The 21,513-nt window shown below is 38.9% G+C and overlaps 1 protein-coding gene across 5 annotated transcripts in view; it reads left to right on the top strand.

Moving 5' to 3' along the window:
* The window catches only part of PDSS2 (decaprenyl diphosphate synthase subunit 2), a 163,457-nt gene that overhangs the window by 86,089 nt on the left and 55,855 nt on the right, over positions 1-21,513 (top strand). For all 5 annotated transcript variants that reach the window (XR_007774119.1, XM_050951412.1, XM_050951414.1 and 2 more), the window contains one exon: positions 13,998-14,196. Coding sequence is in view for 4 of the 5 variants with exons in the window: in XM_050951412.1 (XP_050807369.1) it covers positions 13,998-14,196 (199 nt within the window). In the remaining variant the exon portion in view is untranslated. The remainder of the gene's footprint in view (positions 1-13,997; positions 14,197-21,513) is intronic.

Consider the following 21,513-nt stretch of genomic DNA (forward strand, 5'->3'; position numbering starts at 1 on the left):
TTCTGGGGTGTCTAAAGAGACAAATGCAAAAACATAGTGGTGGCTCACCAAAAAGGGGCCATAAACTCCCACGGCTTCCTTCTTGGAGTCCTAGAAAGGATGTTCTTTCTGAGGAAAAGAGAGAGAGACACCATCTCTGCCTGTGCCGAGGCCCTCTTAGGGGGGAAAAAAGAGACCTAATTAAGCCACATGACCTGCAAATCATGTGACCTTACAGCATCTCACCACCTGGTGGTGATCTGAGTTTATCCCAGGTGTGGCTGGGCCCATCTCATGTTTAAAGGGACCAGCCACCTTGTGACATGGCCTGGTTGAATTCCCATTGAAATTAATGAGTCCTTCCATTCACTTCAAAGGTGTAGGGTAATAAGGTATCAAAATAATTTTGAATTTTTAAAATCTGGTTGTGGGGCAATGATAGCCATATCATAAATAGTAGAGCAATGAATATTTTTATCATGGTACTTCAGCCACCTACTTGCTCTCCACTTACTAATCAGTTTCTCCTGGAAGTTATTCTAACATTCTGAGCAGCTGGGTTTTTTGCATCTGCTCCCCAAAACAATTACACCTGCACAACGCTCAGAACAAGCAAGAGTCAATCCTGAAGCAGTAACAACTTTCCATGCATAAAATGTTACAGATTTAAAGTCTATTCTCTTCTGCTGCTGAAATAGGTTCACGCCATTGGGAAGGGTATATCTCAGGCTTCTAAGAGGAACCTGGCACTTGCTTCTAGCCCTGGAACATAACAAGTAAAGGGACTTAAAGTTGTGGCATTTTTATGTAGAAAACATGACTTTGGATCACTCTTGAAGGTTATTATGACTCCCTCTGAAGCTTGTGCTGTTGGACTTGTGGTAACTAAAACACCTGGCTCTACAGGTAAAGGAATAAAAAACAGAACAACCCATTTTTTAAAGAAACTACAATATTTCAGAAATAGTTTTTCTGTAATGCATGTATATGATAAAATACATGTTGGGGGGTGATATAAAGTTTGCAGGAAGCAGCGCGGGCCGAGGGACGTGCTGGCCGCCCTTACCGCAAGCCCACATTGGCCTGGAGCAGCAAACCATGGCCAATCGGAGCTGCAATCAGCTGAACCTGTGGATGCAGCAGGTAAATAAACTGGCCCGGCCTACCAGGGGCTTTCCCTGAACAAGTGGCGGTCCTAGTTTGAGAATCACAGCTTTAGAATATAAATTATATTTTGATTTGGACACAGCAAATTTTATAATTCCTTCAAGTAATTTTCCTGTTGTACTTTCTTTTTTTGATACACTCAGTTCTGTTCACACATTTAATTTTATCTGTATATCTTGCTCCTTTCAGTTTGGTAAATAAAATATTTATTCTCTTAACAGGTCTACTCATTTGGCAGGTGTCCTTTCTTAATAGGCTTCAGTTGTATGAAGTAGTTCAATGTATTTAACATGTCATTAATACTAAATCGGTTAACATTAAGGTTACTGCACCTTAACTTCAGCTACGTTGAATACAATTATATACCAACTCCTTAGAGACAATGTTTCGGGGAAACACTTGGACTGCTAAGCAGTCACTGAGAGGTTTACTGGTGTCTATACATAATTGACACTACACAGTAATTGGAATCTCTATTACCCTAGTGTGATTTCTCTCACACAGTCATTGCAAATAACATTTGAACTGAATTTCAAAGGCTTGAGGCCTCAGAATCAGCCAATACAGAGAGAAAAAATATGGCCATAAATTTACTTTTCTTATCTTATTAGTAGTCTCTGTCTTCTTTCAGTAAGTTATAAGTGAGATCTTGTACAGTTCTGAGGCATTATATCTTAATTTAGGGATTTAAAAATATTTTCAATAGTAAACATACATTTGAAATTCAGAATGTTTGGTAGCCATTGTGGTACATTTATCATGAAATAGATGTTAGATAAGATTTCGTGATTGGGTTGTTTATTGGAGAGTTAAAGGATCTGAACTTAAGAAGGGAGCAAATTTAGATTAATTCCAGTTGGACAGAAGTCTTAATTGGTAAATAGTCATCCAGTAAGTAGTCTATGACGGGCATCCACCGTAGTTCTGAGGAAGGAGTCTTAGTAATTGCCAAAACTGAACTCCTGATTCTTTTCTCCCAAAGCCTACCCTCCTGCCTGTCATCTAATCCTTTAATCTTTCCTTCGTGTTTGCCTTTCCTTTTGACCCACACATTTAGGTCATGCCTGAATCTTATTGCTTTTTCCTGCATAATATCTCCAACATCTGACCTTTCTCTGCCCACACCGCCAAAATTCTTTTCCAGCCTTGTTCCTTTCTGCAAATACCACCCTCCCTTCTCCTTCTCTTGGTTTCATAAAGTATCAATTAACTGTCACTCAAATCAGATAGGGAGGTATGTCTGTCAGGTTGAGGATGTTGTTGCAGTTGCAGCTGTGGGAGGGCACAGGTGTATCTGGACGTTGAAGTAATTATGTCAGCTTGCATGGCATAGGTAAATCTGGCCTTATGAGTAAGTGAACACTGAGCAGGTTTCCTGTGATTAGCACATAAGATTTTTCATGGTGCATTTAAACTGTTCATTTCACAGGATGACAGCTTCAGGTGATTTATCTTGGGAGCAAGGATTAGATTCCCCACAGTGGGGATATAATAAATGGGGGTGAGGTTAGTTAACTCCCCTTGCTACACAGAGATTGGGAGTTGGAGTAATAAATTGAGCATCAGCCCCCTCCCCTGCTTCAGTGCAGAACGTGGTTGGGTTTTCAGAGAATCTCAAGCACTCATGGGAGGGCTCAGTGGTTGCTCTGTGAAGTTGTCTGCATAGAACAGTAGCCTTGTTTAGGCATTGGAATGAGAAAATGCTTGACATTGGAATATCAAAAAGGAGAAGGCTGGTAACAGCTTGGGATGGGTGCTAATTTATATTATCTCTTTTACTGCTCCTAGGTCATGTGTCCTTAGGAAAGATCTTGCTTGAAATTAAAGATTTCATAAGTATATGGCCACTGGGCCAAATATTTTTTCTTGTTGGCCTCCTGCCACTATCAATAAGGAATTCAACTCCACTCATTGTCTGAATTGTTTAGAAATCTGTTTTAAAACAAACAATTATCACAGTCCCCTATATTGTGGTTTTTGCTCTCTGCCGTCACCTTTAACTTAGTCCAGTCCCCTGCGTACATTATAACAGAGTCAGGAGACTGGGTTTTGTTTAATACTGGTTGTACCTGTTTGCACAAATGTCAGTTTGGCAGATGGGGAAGGAGCGGAGGACATAGTTGTGCCAGTGACAAAAAATAAATTGATCATATGCATTAGACTGAAGCTGATGATGCAGTTGGTATAAAGAAGGTTACAACTTCCAGGCAGTGAAAACACTGTTCTTGTTGTCATGCTGGCACAAGCAATGGGCAAAACCCCTGTCCCTGTCCTGAAGGGTTTTAAAATCTACAGTTCTTAGTGGCATGATTTGTACTTTGTAGACTCATTAAAAGACTTCAATATATGACTTGTCAACACTGCCTGCCACTCTGAATTTGGGGGGTTGGCTTCACATTTTTAACCGGTATGAAGTGCATCCTCATTTTGTCTTGACACAACATTGAGATGTTTGCCACTGAGAAATATATAACTATCTTCACACCCATGCAGCTCTTAAACAAATGTAAAAGCAAGAGAACAAATGTCCCCAAGTATTGTTTTCTATTTGGACACACACACACACACACACACACACACACACATACATATAAACTGTGTAAATAGTGTTTTAAATTCCTTAATATGGGTGTACCTAAGAGATGCCATTCCAGTCTTTTCAGTAAATGTGTTTTTAACCTTCCATAAAATATTTAGTTGTCTTTTGTAAAAATTTAAACACTGTTTAAGGCAATAAACTGTGTACAAATGAGGAAATTAAAGCCAAGTCTGACAGTTCATCTTCATCTTTTAATTTTGTGACTTTTACCACTTTGTGTTGCAACTTTACTGTTTTTCATGTAGTTTTTCTTTAATTAAATAATTTAGTGTTTGCTCATTTAAAATGGTCTAACTTTGTTCATGTCAAAGCTATACTGGCAGTAAATACCGTTTTTTGTTGTTTTTTTTAATGCCTTGTTAGATAATAGTTGAGAAAATAATAGATTCCAGGAACCTTTGATCCACCATTACTATAAAATAAAATGCAACTTAATTTTTTCCCCTGGCCATAATGGTTTTAACCTTGTGTACTAATTTGAATGTGCTTGGGGGGACAGAGTCTTAAATGAGACACAAATGAAGGAAAAATTGCTAATGCTGCCACAGTATATATAATGAGCACTGTGTAATAAACCATAACCTCTTCAACATTTCTGTGGAAAATGGTGTGATTATTTTGGATGGATGGCCCTTTGTGTATGGCTCATTACCATCTGGCATAATGTGTATTGATAGAGCCTGTAATTGTCAACTCCTATTTGACATGCTGCCTTTAATAAATGTGACTTGCATGGCTGGAACCCACTAATGGTTATATGGTAAGCTGTAATTAAAGAAAATATATAGATAGGTAAAGTGTGTGTGTATATATATGTATATGTATGTATATGTATGTATATATGTATATGTATATGTGTATGTATATATGTATATGTATATGTATATGTATGTATATATGTATATGTATATATACACACACACACAATATTTTTGTAGATGGTCTTTCTTTCTTTTTCTCCATTTTCTAGTCTCTTTGTGTATTTCCCACTTCAGCGTGATAGTGTAGCACCAAGTACATTGCTTTGCCAACAGAGGCCTAAGTATCAGAAGACAGACATGAGTCTTGAACAGTTTGTTTCCTCTTACAGAACCTGCTTATAGTGAAATCTTCTGAGATGATGATTCTCTATATATAGCAAAGTAGAATAAAAGTTGGTATACTTGTTGCAGGATAATGGGACACCAATCCTGATTAGGGCTTTTGGGTGCTACCGTTACGTAAATGATAGATGATAATTGTAATGTGAAAAATGCAGTTCTGGTTTTGATGATTCTTAACTTAGAATTCAGTTCTTCTCTGGAAGAACTGGATTCACTAATAACAAGGTTATCTGTATCAAATAGTAAGCTTTATTCTTGCAAGTATGGACATCAGCATTAATGGCTGTAGTATCTAAGTTTTCATTTAAAAAAAAGTTTCTTATTCTTATGGCTATGATGATAACCTTGCAAATGTGAACAGACTGTAAATTGATGTAAACAGCTCCTGGGGGCTGCTGCTGCTGCCCACAGTTTTCTCAAGACATTGCAGAGGGAAATTAGCAAGAGTCAGGTCAGTATTATTCAGAACACTATGGGCAGCAGTGAAACTGACAAGTCGGTTTCATGCTCCTGTTGGGCAAAACTGAGAGGAACTGCAGAGGCAGACCCTAGAGCTGTTCACTTGGTAGAACGAAATAAAGAGATGTATACTCTTTAAATACTGTAAGAGACCCCCACCCCCATCCCAACAGCAACCAAGAGATTTTAGAGTAGGGGTGGAAGCAGAGAGAGGGATGCACCTTTTCCCTTCCATCAGCCAGGAGTGGTAGGGGAACACTCAAATTTATCAGATTCTGACCTGTTGGAGACTACAAAAGATAAAGCCACAGAACAAAGCCCAAGCACAGAACCCTGGAAGGAATCCCTTGGGCATTGTCCTTGGACAATAGGTATCAGTCACTTAAATTAATCTTTGGATAGTAGGCTTAATCCTCTAGCTGTTAGGCTGCTGGAAATTTTTTCAAACCTTTTGTGTGACAAAGGGATGGTTGATGGGAGAGCAATTGATGTGGCATGATGGGGGGGGGAGGGAATTAGAAGTTGCAGTTGGAGAGTGTGACAAACAGAATGTACCATTGTGTCTACATCCTATATGCTACTGTAATAATCTTTGTACAGAATATGCCTTGTGAGGTATCATTTGAAAATTCATAGTTTGCTGCTCATTATTGTACTGATAAAATGTCTGTGGCAACATTATATGTGAAGTTATAAGATTCCATTGTATGGTGTTCTTAACACATGCTTCAAACTGAGGTTGGCAGACAGGCCTGCCTCAAACAAAGGAATGTGTTCTCTGCTTAATTTGCATTTAGACAGTAAACAGAGTCATCAAGCAGAAAGCATAGATAAAGAAACCTCAAACAGGTGAGAGAAAGCAGCAGGGAACATCCTTCCCTATAGACTCTTGGCTATGACTATTCTATGCACCTTTTAGTGACACAGCTGTGCCGCCACAACGTAGCTGCTATTTGTCGGCGGGAAAGAGCTCTCCCACCGACAAAAGACTTCCACCCCCAATGAGTGGCAGTAGCCTTGTCAGCAGGAGAACTCTCCTGCTGACAAAGTGCTGTTCACACTGCCGCTTTGCATCGGTAAAACATTTGTTGTTCAGGGGTGTGTGTGTATTTGTTTTTTCCACACTCCTGAACGACACAAGTTTTGCTGACAAAAGTCCAGTATAGATAAAGCATTTGTCTTCTGAATTTCATCTGGAAATCTTTTCCAAGAGGGGGACTGATACTATAAAAAGGAGGGACAAACACCTCAGGACACCCTTCAACTGTCCATCGATTCAGTACACCTAAAGGGACAAAGGAAGCAGCTATTGAACTGGAGAAGGGTTTCTGACCTAAGAAGTTTGCACAGTAAGTACTGAAAGCATGTGGTGAGAAAACTGCTTTGAATTTAACATAGTTTAAGCATTGATTGCATTTTATCTTGTAACCATTTCTGACCTTTGTTTCATTACTTGTACCATTTAAAATCTCTCTTTGTAGTTAATAAACTTGTTTTATCTAATCCAGTGTGTTGAAGTGTTTGTGAAACTCCATTTGGGATAACAAGATGGTGTATGTTATTTCTGTTGATGAAATGATGGACTTTATATACATTTGTATTGTCCAGGAGATGGCTCGGCAGTATAGTGCATACATTTCTGGGGGGGAAATCTAAGACTGGGAGTAAATTGGGGTCACCCTACGGTATAATCAAGGCTGGTAGGAGCTGCGGTGTGGCTGGAAGGCTGCAGCACACACACAGACAGCTGAAAGTGACTTGCATACTGGAGGCTGTTTGTGATCTGTCCAGATTGAAGGCTACAGCAGCAAAGCATTGTGAAGGGCACCCCAAGTTAGAGGGCAGGGGTGACACAGCCACTTGTTAGTTTGAACTGCACCCTGTGTATGTCACAGAAAGGAAAAATGAAACAGAATAAAATGTAAGTAGAGAGAAAGTAAGAAATAAAAGAGGAGGGAGAGAGTAAAGAGAAAATACCCTGAAGATTATGCAGAAGACACTGATAAATTCTAGGGAGAGGTGAGGGTGAAGAAATAGTGGAGAGAAGGTAGGAAGGGAAAGAGATATTAGAAAGGCAAGATACATAGTGTATTTTTTAACTGTGAAATAAAAAATAAATTGACAAAGTTGCAATTAGGGTACACAATAAACTACAATTAGCTGGTTTTATTCCTTTAAACTTCTTGCATTTTGAGGTGGAGGATGACAGTCACAGATATTTTTCATCCTGGCCGAGCAGCTTAGTCCTCAGTGTAGTAGGTATCAGATAACCTTTAGATGTTTCGACTTTAGACATTGTCTTGCATAATAGATACTAAAGCCGTGATCATGTGATAGAAAGTTAGAGTGGTGTGTCTCAGGACTACTATTTTTTCTTTAGGTTTTTCCTTTCAGCAGTGGAAACTGCAACCTCTAACAACAACAACAAAAACAACAAAATGTTTTGTAAAGTAAACACAAAACTTTCACTTCCTGTTCTCCCCTTGCTAAAGGGGTGTACGTAAGTAGAGAACCAGATTTTCTACCTCTATGGTTCTGTTTACTGCTTGGTATATACTGACCTTTGGGTCACATTTCCATTAACTATGAAATTCCATTTGATGGACAAATGGCAAAGAAAATGTAAAAGTCTCACCTTTTCAGCCATGTAAATAAATGTGTTCTCAGTTTGGCACATTATAACTCCAGTGTACAGGATCAATTTGAATTTATTATTTGCACTTATATTTACAGAGGATTTTCCATACATCTTGTTGATATGTCACAAAAAGACATTAAAACTAGGTGCCAGGTTAGCTCCAATATACTATCAACGCTTAAGAAATAATAATAAATTAGAAGAAATAACCCTAACTCGGAGTCACATTAGTGACTGCAATAATATTTTCTTCCTTGTACCTACATTTCAAGTAAAGAATTACTGGTTATTTTGAATTTACAGATAGAACATACCATAAGTGCCACTAAGTTGAGGAAATGTATTGGAAATTTTTGAAAGAGAGAGAGAGATTGAACATAACCTCCATAAAAATGCAAAGGATAATCTATCAGGTTAAAAAATAATGGACAAAATTTTCAAGTTTGGGTGTCCAGTGTTAGTCACATCTATTAAGAGGGGCTGATTGTCAGAGAAGCTGAGCACCTATTGCTCCTATTGACTTCACTAAGAGCTGTGGGTGCTCACTGCTGAAAATCAGACTATTAGGTATCTAAATACACATTTTGGTGACTATTTTAAGATGCTCATTTAAAAATGTTGCTCCATGTTCCTGCTATTAATAGTATTACATATTTTTAAAAATTTTAATAATTTGAATTTATCACAATTTATATTGATCTGTTTACTTTTACACTTCATTCAGTTTTGACAGTGAAAATGAGCTAGTCAAGTTCACTTATTCTGATAACATATGGTTTCAGAGTTTGAGTTGCAGACATTGCAGGTGAAATGTTAAGCTATTTTCATTGTCTTTTTTTAAAGCCACAAACACTTTTGCATTTCTAGCTATATTACGTTTTGGAAAACCATTTTATAACAGAACCTAAATTTTGAGCGTAAACTCCCTGATAATGTCTCTTAATATCATGTTGTATCATAACAGTAAATTGTTGCACAAGGCTATTTTCACTGTTTGCACTCAAGATGAATGGCTAGAATTTAATATGAAAAAATGTGCCTGATAAAAAAAAGCAAGAAGGACAATCAAGATGACATGAAAGCACATTGTTAAATATATAATTAAAAATTAACAGATTCGCTATTCAAACCTATTCCGTCTTTACAGATTTTTATTTATTTTGCATCAGTCTGTCAATCCTTTTGCCATTTATCATAAATGGTAATGTGGGCTTCAAAACTTGCATTAATATCGGCATGACATGATCATCTTTGTAATAGCTGTACATTGATTTCAGAGTAATACGATACTGAGAGTCAGTCTCATTCAGATGATGGGAAGAGTTAATATAAAAAAAGTCTGAAATATAAATTGGCAATTGTTCTGCAAATGTTCAAAGTTTTCTATTTCTGTTTATCTATTTGTGTATCTATAGCAATAGGACTGATGCCTGCACATCTGTGCTGGCTTTTCTGTGAGAACTGTACATTTTCCCTGCTTGGCATGACAGAGACAGCCTGCTGCTCTCAGGGTGCTGTTAGGGCAGTTTATGTGAGGATATTTGCAACTGATTCCATGAAATACATATGGCAAGGGTCCTCCAAAATGTACAGATGTAGGGCTGTGATCTTTAGAGGCTGAGGTTCAGCAGTTTTGCTGCAGTCCTCGGTAGTCCACAAAACTGAAACTTGCATTCACTTAGACATTCCTAGCTTCCTATTGCAAACCAGTCTTCTGTGGCCCACTGTTAACATGGCCTTGCAGAAAAGTCTTATGATTGCTATTGTTATTACTTAAGAAAGATCCCTGCTCTGAGGAGCTCAGAGCTAAGGGCTGGTCAATTCACAGCTTTTGCACTAATGTAGTTAAGTCAGTGCAAAAGCTGTGTGCAGACAGGCCTAAGGACAAACAAGTAGATGGAGGTCAGCGGAAGGGGAATAGCATAGACAATTTATATACTACTCAACTTGATTTACTATAGGCAATACAGAAGAAGTGAGTGGTGGATTTTGCAAAAGGACTTCAATGTGGTCAGGGTGGGGTGTTGTAAGTGAATTTAGGGAGTTCTGTCCCTTGTGCACAGTACTCATGGAAGAAGGCATGGGAGTTATTGTGTGAGAAACAGGCAGGTGATGGGGATGTTAGCTGAGCAGAGGGAATGGGAGGCAACGCAAAACTTGACAAAGGAAGGGTAAGTATACAGGGGGCATATTTATGTACAGCTTTGAAGGTGGTGACAAAATTTACATTTGTTATATCTCATGGGAAGCCAAAGGAAGCATTCATAGAGGGGATATGTATGATCAGACTGACAGGCAAGGAAATTGACAGCAGCATTTTATATGGACTGAAGGGGCACAGTGTGTGTTTGGGAGGCCATAGAGGAGGTTGTGATATAATGAGGGCCTGAACCAGTGATTTGTCTGTGGGGATGAAAAGAAAGGGCTGATCTTGGAGATGCTGAGGAGGAAGCAGGATTTGAAAATGGCCTAGATATGTGGAGCAAAGGAGAGGGAGGAGTCAAATGTCACTCAGGTTACAGGGCCTGAATGTCGGAGAAGTTGGTAATGGTGGTTTCAAGAGTGATAAAGTAGGAAAGTGGAGAAAGTCTGGGAAGGGAGATAAGGAGCTTGGTTTTGGTCACATTCAGTGTAAAGTGACAGGACATCCAAGAAATGTCAGAGATACAAACTGAGATTTGGGATTGGGTGGAAGGAAACAGTTTAATGGTGGAGAGAGAGATTCGTAAATCATCAGCATGCAGATAATTGCTGAAGCTGTGTGAGCTGAAGAGAACACCTAAGCACATGGTGTAAAGAGAGATTAGCAGAGTGCCAGGGACAGAGCCTTGGGGAACATCAATAGAGAGTGGGAGAGGGAAGGAAGTGGGCTGACTGAAAGAGATGCTGAAAGTGCAGTTGGAGAGGATTGCACATTCATAAATAGGAGGGGAAAGTGGTCAGTGTAATCATGAATGGGAGTAGCAGTGATTCCTGAGCAATGATTTTATTAAGATGTGGTCCATGTAATAGTGCAAATATGAGAATCTCTACCATAAACCCAAGTTTCCATAAGATCACACCTAAATGCATTTATTTTTATTTGGATTAACTGGAGAACGAATTAGTCATCTAAGCTTAGTTCAGTTCATTGGCCAAGATGGAGTATTGTACAGTGTATATATATTTGGTACTGTCTTAATATGTTTTGTTATGGATGAGACTTAAATGACTGTTTTTCACTAAGTAATGCTGTGAAATGCTGTAGGATGGGTATTGTTGTAAATGTAATTGTCAGGACTCTCAGCATTTTGTTAAGGGCCTTTTCAAAAAGGGTAAATCTAAATATATAAATAAATAAATTCTTTGGGGGCAGAGACCATCTTTTTGTTGTGTTTGTACAGTGCCTAGTGCAGTGGGCTTCTGGGTACCACCACAATAAAAATAATAAAATATAGTAAATGAAATTTATTTTAAAAAATCTCCTAGGTTGATGGCTTCTGCAACAAGTTTGAGAGCAGAAAATTTTTAGAGCCAAGTTGTAACTCCTCTAAGAGAAAGATAGATAAATTGGTGGAAAATAGTACATTGATTAGAAGATAAGTAATAGACTTTCTGTAAAGAGTACATATGATAATTTCCCAAATTATGTGTATAACATGTTACTCGTGAAAGCATGAATATTGTTTGGAGAGCAAACTGAATACAGAAAATAAAATGGAAAAAAAAATCCAGATACCGAGCATTTGCAAAGTATGACACTGATGTATTTATGCAACCTTTTCATGGAGAGCTGTGCTGAAGTCAAAGAGAGGATTTTGGTTTCCTTCATTAAAAGCTTATTAAATGAAGAAATAGGACAGTCGTTGTTTTGCTTCAATAGCTGAGGGTCAGAGAGGTGGGTCTGATCTCCTCAGAATATTAATGTCTGCCTTCAGCTGAGGGAAATGAGCCGTCACTTGAGTTAGCTGAAGCTTTATGTGCTCATCACTAGGGATCCGCGTATGTCCTGGGATCTTCAGCAGTCGGAAATGGCAGAACTCTGTTGTAGAGAGCAGAGGGCTCTCATTAGTATTCCTAACAGGTAGTTCAGCTCAATCTGTCGAGAGCAAGTCTGTTTAATGTTGATCAGCTGTCCATCTGATGAATTGATATGGACATTTCCTCCAAGGGCTGCCCTGACAATGACAGCAGGAGCATTGGGATGTCTTGTTAGTCCTTTTTTTTTTTATCAGTGCTTGAAATATTGTTAACCCTTTGGTATACCCAAGGCTAGAATATGTACAGTACCTTATCATTTGTGTGGCTGTGTATACCAAAGGATTTTCTTCCCTGCCTCTTTGAGAGACAATGTTAGGCTTGAAGTTTGTTGCCTAAATGGTGACTGCTTTGCCCCCTCCTGTGTCTCTCAAGAGTAACACTTCCCTGCAGGAAGCAAAATAGTGAATAATAAATAATATCATCTTTTAAAACTGTTTTAATTGAATAATTTTTGTTCTGTGGTAATAAATATCATGGAAGCCTCAATTCACCTCCCCCAAGCCACTCTACTTTCTTGCCTGCTTTTTGATGCAGCAGTACTCTACCCCCCCTACCCATAGTGATCCATGTTTAGGTTAATCTATTTACAGAATAAATCTACGTTGAACCGTTTTCCTTGGGAATAAGTATGGAGAACCTAAAAGGGCTCTGTGCAGGGTTACAGTTTAATTTTATGTTTGGTATCTAAGGCCTTGATCCTGCAAACACTTGAGTACATACATAATTTACTCATGTGAGTCATTTTCATTGACATCAGTGGAACTACTTAAGTAAGTAAAGTTGTGATTGTGCTTCCTAAATTGCAAGATTAGGGCCTAAATGTACCAATTTCATGAATTGCCAACTGTGAAATTAACAAACAGGTTTACTGCTTTGATGGGTATTGTTCTGCTTTCTCGCATTCAGTTGTTGTGCCTGCTTCACATGTTGTGATTCTAGCATAGACTCAGGTGTCTGGTCTCCTTGAAATCAGATTAATTGCCAAACATCACCACTTCAGAAAAAAAATCCTTTTATCCTCTTCTTTTTATTTCATACTTCAATGTAGACGGTCAGGTAAGCACTCTCTGAAAGAGAGGCAAGTGCCACTGCTGTTTATAGATTGCCAACCCTTAGCCAGTAAGCAAAGTGTAATTTTCTCTTTCTGTGGGTTGACTTGGATGTGTGATCAGCTTCCCCTGAACACTCCTTACACTCTGATATTGGTCCACCAAATTTAACACTATTTTGTTCTTACAGCTGTTACATCATTTCTTCTTCTCCAAAACTGAAAAGTGCCATAGAAAGAGGAGCCATGTAGAAAGAGAAAATACTTCTTTTTCCGTGCAGGGATTGGGGCCTCCTGTATTGAGCCCATTAGAATACATCAGAATGAGAAATTGACTTGTAAAATTATCCAAGTAAAATTTAATCTAGCATTATGCTGCACAGAGGAATTTAGATAATCTCCAGTTTCTACTAAACAGATCAACTTAGTTTCATCATCAAATGTCATTTGCCCACTGCCTGTCTGTTAGAAAATCTGTCCCCATTATTGAAATGTGAGGAGGTATCCTACTATTACTCCCCCTCCCCCAGTCCAGGGAGCAGTCATTTATTGCAGCACTTTTCTAATGCGTAGCTAGTTTTTAATCCACTCCTGACCTCTTGTTCCCTCACCACTATGAGCACCCTATGGTTGGTTTCTTAATAGTTTCTTTTAAGGGACATTGTCAAAATCTTTAAAAATATATAAAAAAATATTGACTAGTTACATGTTTGAATTCTTTGAGAAAGTTAATAAAATAAAACTGAGAGGAAGATTTCTTCCCTTCAGAAGCTGTGAGGATTTGACCCTATCATGCTATACTTGCCCAGGTGATATCATGCTCTCTCTAATTACCACTTGTGAACTGCGATTTCTAAAGATTTATGGTGAAGCAACAATTATAAAACATTCTTGTGTAGATGAGGAACTGTAGAATGGCTTTTTATCAAAAAATGTGTATTGTGTTTGTGGCTTCAAAAATAAATCTCTTATCTTTGCTTTAAGTCAAAGAAGTCTGGCAGAGATTACAGAGCTGATCCACACTGCCTTCTTGGTGCATCGTGGGATAGTAAACATTGGTGAGCTGAAGTCCTGTGATGGCCTACTGAAGGACATGCAGTTTGGAAATAAAATAGCTGTCCTGAGTGGAGACTTTCTTCTAGCAAATGCTTGCACAAGCCTAGCTCAGTTACAGAATACTAAGGTAAAAAATGTTTCTATTACTCTAATAAGTAACAGCTCTGGTTGTTAGAAAACCACTGAACAGATAACGTCTGAATTGGGACATTCTTTCACTGTAAAAATTGGCACAATTCTATTCTATGTGCAGATGGATTGACAGCTGGATGTTGCTCCAGGTACATCTACCACAATATTACAGAAATGTTACCACTGCTAACGCTTTAGTATCTGTTCTGAAGCAGTGATGCCATAGATAGTAGTGGATTAAAAGACAGGCTGGTGAATTAACATACATATGCTGCTGTGTCTTCAAGACATGTAGGAGTACAGTACATCTCTGGCAACCTGCTAGGTGAAGTTCAAAACATATTTATTTGATTATTTAGTTTTATATTGTGGTGGGGTTTTTTAAAGGGAAGAATGGATTCTGTTTGATTTACATTTAGGGGATTCTTCAGGATCTTTCCATTTTGGTGTGCACAGGTGTGATTTACCTTTTTGCTATTAATAAAATTTTGTTAGACATCCAGACAGCTTTGGGCATTGAATGCCCTATGAACAAAAATACATTATCATTTTAAAAGACAACTGCAGTCATTTTGCTCAGCTGTCTGAAAGTTTTACAAGATAGGAGGTGTTTATCATTATGAATAAACTGGTGTGTGTGTGTGTGTATGAGAGAGAGAGAGAGAGAGAGAGAGGATATATTTATGCACTAGGTAAAAACCAGTACTGTCACATGAGTGTAATTCGTAAAATGGGAAAAAAGCCCCAAATGGCTGAGAACTTTAAAATTGTATATAATAGACTGTGAATCCCAGTAATGATTGAACCTGGTAATATTCTAAACAAAAAGAATTCTCAGCCATGCTGTCAGGCTGTCTGGAGCGGCTCATGAACATGAGTGCCAACTTCAGGGCAGACTGTTACAAACCAGGGCACAAACCCCAAACTGGTTATGAGTTCTATACTTAGATTTCTCCAACCAAGTATCAAATGTGAACCCCCTAACAGCCTTAACATGGATTGACAGACAATTCCCTTGGGCACTCCTGTCTATCTTGCCATCCAGGCAAAACTGTCCTTGTGATAGATGGTCCCTTACATCAAAAATCACAGTAATATTCAGGTTACTCACTGTCCAAAGGACCAGTCACTTTACTCAGTCAGTCAGTTGTACCTCAGATTACACACCAAAGACAATGCTTGAAGCCAATCCTATAATAAATTAACTAACCATTTAACTGAAAAAAGAAATGACAGTTATTTACAATGTTAAAACAGGTAAACATATACATGCAAATGAGTCTGAGGCCATGTCTACATCTAAAATTTTGCAGCGCTGGTTGTTACAGCTGTATTAGTACAGCTGTATAGGGCCAGCGCTGCAGAGTGGCCACACTTACAGCAACCAGCGCTGCAAGTGGTGTTAGATGTGGCCACACTGCAGCGCTGTTGGGCGGCTTCAAGGGAGGTTCGGGGAACGCGAGAGCAAACCGGGAAAGGAGACCAGCTTCGCCACGGTTTGCTCTCTCGTTCCCCGAACCCCGAGCAAGCAGGTCTCCTTCCCTGAGGTTTGCTGGGTGGTTCCGGGAACGCGAGAGCAAACCGGGAAAGGAGACCAGCTTCGCCGCGGTTTGCTCTCTCGTTCCCCGAACCCCGAGCAAGCAGGTCTCCTTCCCTGCGGTTTGCTGGGTGGTTCGGGGAACGCGAGAGCAAACCCGGGAAAGGAGACCAGCTTTGCCGCGGTTTGCTCTCGCGTTCCCCGAACAAGCAGGTCTCCTTCCCTGCGGTTTGCAGGGTGGTTCCGGGAACGCGAGAGCAAACCCGGGAAAGGAGACCAGCTTTGCCGCGGTTTGCTCTCGCGTTCCCCGAACAAGCAGGTCTCCTTCCCTGCGGTTTGCAGGGTGGTTCCGGGAACGCGAGAGCAAACCGCGGCGAAGCTGGTCTCCTTTCCCGGTTTGCTCTCGCGTTCCCGGAACCACCCAGCAAACCTCAGGGAAGGAGACCTGCTTGCTCGGGGTTCGGGGAACGCGAGAGCAAACCGCGGCGAAGCTGGTCTCCTTTCCCGGTTTGCTCTCGCGTTCCCGGAACCACCCAGCAAACCTCAGGGAAGGAGACCTGCTTGCTCGGGGTTCGGGGAACGCGAGAGCAAACCGGGGAAGGAGACCAGCTTGATTACCAGAGGCTTCCTCAGGTATGCTGGGATACCTGCTTATTCCACGGAGGTCAAGAAAAGCGCTGGTAAGTGTCTATATTTGATTACCAGCGCTGGATCACCAGCGCTGGATCCTCTACACCCGAGACAAAACGGGAGTACGGCCAGCGCTGCAAACAGGGAGTTGCAGCGCTGGTGGTGCCCTGCAGATGTGTACACCTCCTAAGTTGCAGCGCTGTAACTCCCTCACCAGCGCTGCAACTTTCTGATGTAGACAAGCCCTGAAACTGATGAGATGAGTCCACCTTCACATCTCCTCTTCGTGGATGTGGGAGGAGCAATCTACAAAGTCTTTTGTCCGCTGATGTTCTGTAATGACTTGTCTAGTGTCTACAGTCCTTCCTTTGTTGGAGAGGAGATAACGTGTGAATTTTTGTTTACTGCCTGTGACCTGTCTATGACTTTTACTAAATATACCGGTGACTAAAATATAGTCTTAGTTATAAGTAAAATTAATAGATGCAACAACTCTTAAGTGTTTCATAAAGTGTAAACACTAAACACATTTTTATAAATCTAATATATGTTTTAACAATACTGTTGCATAGGTGAGCCAGACTGGTTTGCAGCTATGCATTTGTCAGTGTTCAGTGAGGCGTAGGGGCCTTGGCATAAGCTGGCAACTGGTCCGTCAGCATCACGTACTTCTAGTTGTTTCACACTGACTCATCAGACATTCTAGGCTTCAGAGTGACAATCCTGGAATCTTCTTATATAGGTACACAAGAAAGTATAATTATCTATCCACTATTGTGTATAATAAAAATGTATATCTTATATAAAATATTTCCACAATGTTAAGTTATAATAACATTTGCTATTTCTGAGCCTAATGATTTTGTTCTGTTTAGCATCTTATTCTGCACCTTCTACATACCCATGGTATCTGAATGTGTATGGTCCTTGACTGATGTCATTTATAACACTAGACGAGTTCAATATAAGAGAAGGTAAATCAACTTCCAACCTGCTTGACTAATGGTATAAATTATCTGAGGAAAAAAATGTAATATTAAATATTCAAAAAATATTTTCTTTAACTTTTACAGTGCTTTTTATGATTAAACTATTGCATAAATCAGTTTAGAAACTGATTTAACATGAACATGATTATACTTGTTTTGTATCTACTTAGGATTAATTCTTCAGCATTTCAGGAGATCATGGATGAGATCCTCACTGCAAATCAAAGGAGAATTTAACCCTAAATAAACCTAGGTTTTAACTCAAACTGAGGGAAAATTTTGAGAAAATAATAAATTATGCATTCCAGCAATAAAGTATAATCCCTTAAGATTTGCCAGGAATCAAACCTACTGTAAGTTGAAGCACAAATACCAAGGAGATGCTTTATTTTTCAAGCAATCATGTTCTGCTTGTCTGAAAATTCTGCCAAAACATTTTAACACTTATTTTTTCATTTTTTGACATCTAAATAGTGTAATAGCTTCCACATGCTATAAGTAGGATACCACCATGGAAACTGATTGATTTACTAAATTATTCTTTCTTCCAACCCTACTGGGAAAGTTAGAAAATTTTAAGACAAGTTATAGAAATATCTTGACGTGCCATGATTTAAACAAACCGCATTTATTCTTTTGAAAGTGGTTAATTTTCAGTTCTGTGCATCTATTTTTAGGAGTGTGAAATAGCCATGACTTTTTTCTTCATAATGTTTTGTGTTCTTTGCAGGGCTGTTAATTAATCGCAGTTAACTCATGCGATTAACTCAAAAAAATTTAATCGTGATTAAAAATTGTGATTAATCACACTTTTAGTCACACTGTTAAACAATAGAATACCAATTAAAAAAATTTAAATATTTTTTTCTACATTTTTAAATATTTCAGTTACAACACAGAATACAAAGTGTACAGTGCTGACTTTATATTATTTTCATTACAAATATTTGCACTGTAAAAATAATAAAAATAGTATTTTTCAATTCACCTCATACAAGTACTGTCGTGTAATCTCTTTTTCATGAAAGTGTAGTTTACAAATGTAAATTTTTTTGTTACATAACTGCACTCAAAAACAAAACAATGTAAAACTTCAGAGCTTATAAGTCCACTCAGTCCTACTTCTTGTTCAGCCAACTGCTCAGGAAAAAAAGTTTGTTTACATTTATGGAGATTATTTACAATGTCACCTGAAAGTGAGAACAGGCATTCGCATGGGACTTTTGTAGCCGGCATTGCAAGGTAATTACATGCCATATACTCTAAACATTCGTGTGCCCCTTCGTGCTTCGGCCACTATTCCAGAGGACGTGCTTCCATGCTGATGATGCTTGTTTTTAAAAAAAGTGTTAATTAGATTTGTTACTGAACTCCTTGGGGAAGAATTTTGCATGTCTCCTGCTCTATTTTACCCATATTCTGCCATATGTTTCATGTTATAGCAGTCTCGGATGATGACCCAACACATGTTGTTCATTTTAAGAACACTTTCATGGCAAGTTTGACAAAATACAAAGAAGAGACCAATGAGATTTCTAAAGATATAGCTACAGCACTCAACTCAAGGTTTAAGAATCTGAAGTGCCTTCCAAGTGAGAGGGACTAGGTGTGGAGCACGCTTTCATAAGTTTTAAAAGAGCAACACTCTGATGTGGAAACTACAGAACCTGAAGCACCGAAAAAGAAAATCAACTTTCTGTCGATGGCATCTGACTCAGATAATGAAAATGAACGTGCGTCAGTCCACACTGCTTTGCATCATTATCGAGCAGAACCTGTCATCAGCATGGATGCATATCCTCTGGAATAGTTGTTGAAGCATGAAGGGACATATGAATCTTTAGCGCATATGGCACGTAAATATCTTGTGACGCCAGCTACAACAGTGCCATGTGAATGCCTGTGACACCAGCTACAACAGTGCCATGTGAATGCCTGTGACACCAGCTACAACAGTGCCATGTGAATGCCTGTTCTTACTTTCAGGTGACACTGCAAACAAGAAGCAGGCAGCATTATCTCCTGCAAATGTAAACCAACTTGTTTGAGTGATTGGCTGAAGAAGAAGTAGGACTGAGAAGACTTGTAGGCTCTAAAGTTTTACATTGTTTTATTTTTGAGTGAAGTTGGGTTTTTGTACATAATTCTATGTTTGTAAGTTCAACTTTCATGATAAAGATATTGCACTGCAGTACTTGTATTAGGTGAATTGAAAAATACTATTTCTTCTGTTTTATACAGTGCAAATATTTGTAATAAAAAATATTAAGTCAGCACTGTACACTTTGTATTCTGTGTTGTAATTGAAATCAATATATTTGAAAATGTAGAAAATAGCCAAAAATATTTAAATAAATGTTATTCTATTATTGTTTAACAGTGTGATTAATCACGATTAATTGTTTTAATTGCTTGACAGTCCTAGTTCTTTGCAAGAAAAAGTAAAAGGGATGGTATTGTTCTTTGTGGCAGTTAGTAGCTAAGTAAATTGGCTTATAGAAAAAGAAACATGGAATATATTGCAAACAATACTGACCATGATAAGACTACAACCTCTATCTAGGCACGTATATCTGTTTCAGTAACTAAAACTGTTGTAATTTAAACTTAAGCATGTTAGTTTAATTTAAACCATTACTACTGAACTAATTTTATTGTGCTGTTAGATTCTTGTCTGAGCTTCTGTATGATGCGTTTATCTCTGTACTTCTCTTGGGGCTTACAATTAGATGTAAGTTTCTGCAGTCATAATGAAATGCAGAGCTATTTTATAATTGCCAAGGGTAAAATTAGCCAAGTCAATTATTTTCCCTTAGGCTTTTCCCTGTAGATATTAAACGGCTCCAAGGTAATTGCCTTAGGTAACACTTTGATTTTTAAATAACATTAGGAATAGGAATTGTTGTTAATCTTGTAGTAATTTTCACTGTTGTAGCATATCACTGTTAGTGATGTTAACAAGATTCAGGACTAAAGGAGGGAAGTCCTTGAAATGTTATTTTTAACTAATGCTCATGCTTCTCATTCACACATTTTCAAGTGTTGTGATGCAGAAGAGTCATTTAAATCTTTTTTTTACCACTTCAGAGTACAAGAACCTTGAACTAAAGATATCTTGAAATGCCATCTGTGAAGCCATAAATTGCATGACCTCCTCCAAGATAGATTGCACTGTGCTGGATTAATGTAAAACATCATTGTCCATCATAATGATGGGGGCAAGCCAGGGTCATCTAAATTCTTGTTGCTTGAGCGTGCAAACGTACAGAATAACTTGAAAAGTATTAGGAAATGGAAGGAAAGCATTATTATCAGGCCATATTTCAGTTTTTTTTCTAGACTTTTTCATAATTGATATAGACTGTAGCGATTAAAATAAAATGCTACAGGACGGTCATAACTTCATTATTTTTGTCATTAAGGCATAATTCTCAGTTGGTTCATCTAATAAAAATGATTAACATGATAAATATTTAATTACATCTTTACCATTGTATAGAACTGCATGTGCATCTGATCAGACCATGGCATATTTACAGTTCTTGAATGCAGTCATTGCTGGGTCTGTGGCAAGGCACCTTCTCAGGCCACGTCCAGACTACCCGCCATATCGGCGGGTTAAAATCGATTGCTCGGGGATCGATATCGCATCTAATCTAGACGCGATATATCGATCCCGAGTGCGCTTATATCGATTCCGGAACTCCATCAACCCCAACGGAGTTCCGGAATCGACACGGAGAGCCGCGAACATCGATCCCGTGCGGTGTGGACGGGTGAGTAATCCGATCTTAGATATTCGACTTCAGCTACGTTATTCACGTAGCTGAAGTTGCGTATCTAAGATCGATTTTCCCCCCCTAGTGTGGACCAGCCCTCCGTCTCTCCAGCCTCCACTGCTTTTAGCCTTGGTGAGACAAGCTTGGGTAAAACAGTCCCTCTTGGTTGCACAGGGGAAGTCTGTTCCTTCTCTCCACCCTTATGGGAGGGAATGCAGCCTCTCCTCCTGTTGAGGCTCGCTGCTCCTAACCTACTGGCAGCATGACTTCTTCTCTCTCTCCCCCTTTTCTCCCAGCAGGGGAGGGTTTAAAAAAGTCTCAAGCAGCCCTTAGCTGGAATCAGCCTATCCTAATTGACCTCAGGTAACTCCTTCTCA

Source organism: Gopherus flavomarginatus, chromosome 4, assembly GCF_025201925.1.
Source record: "Gopherus flavomarginatus isolate rGopFla2 chromosome 4, rGopFla2.mat.asm, whole genome shotgun sequence".
NCBI lineage: Eukaryota > Metazoa > Chordata > Testudines > Testudinidae > Gopherus > Gopherus flavomarginatus.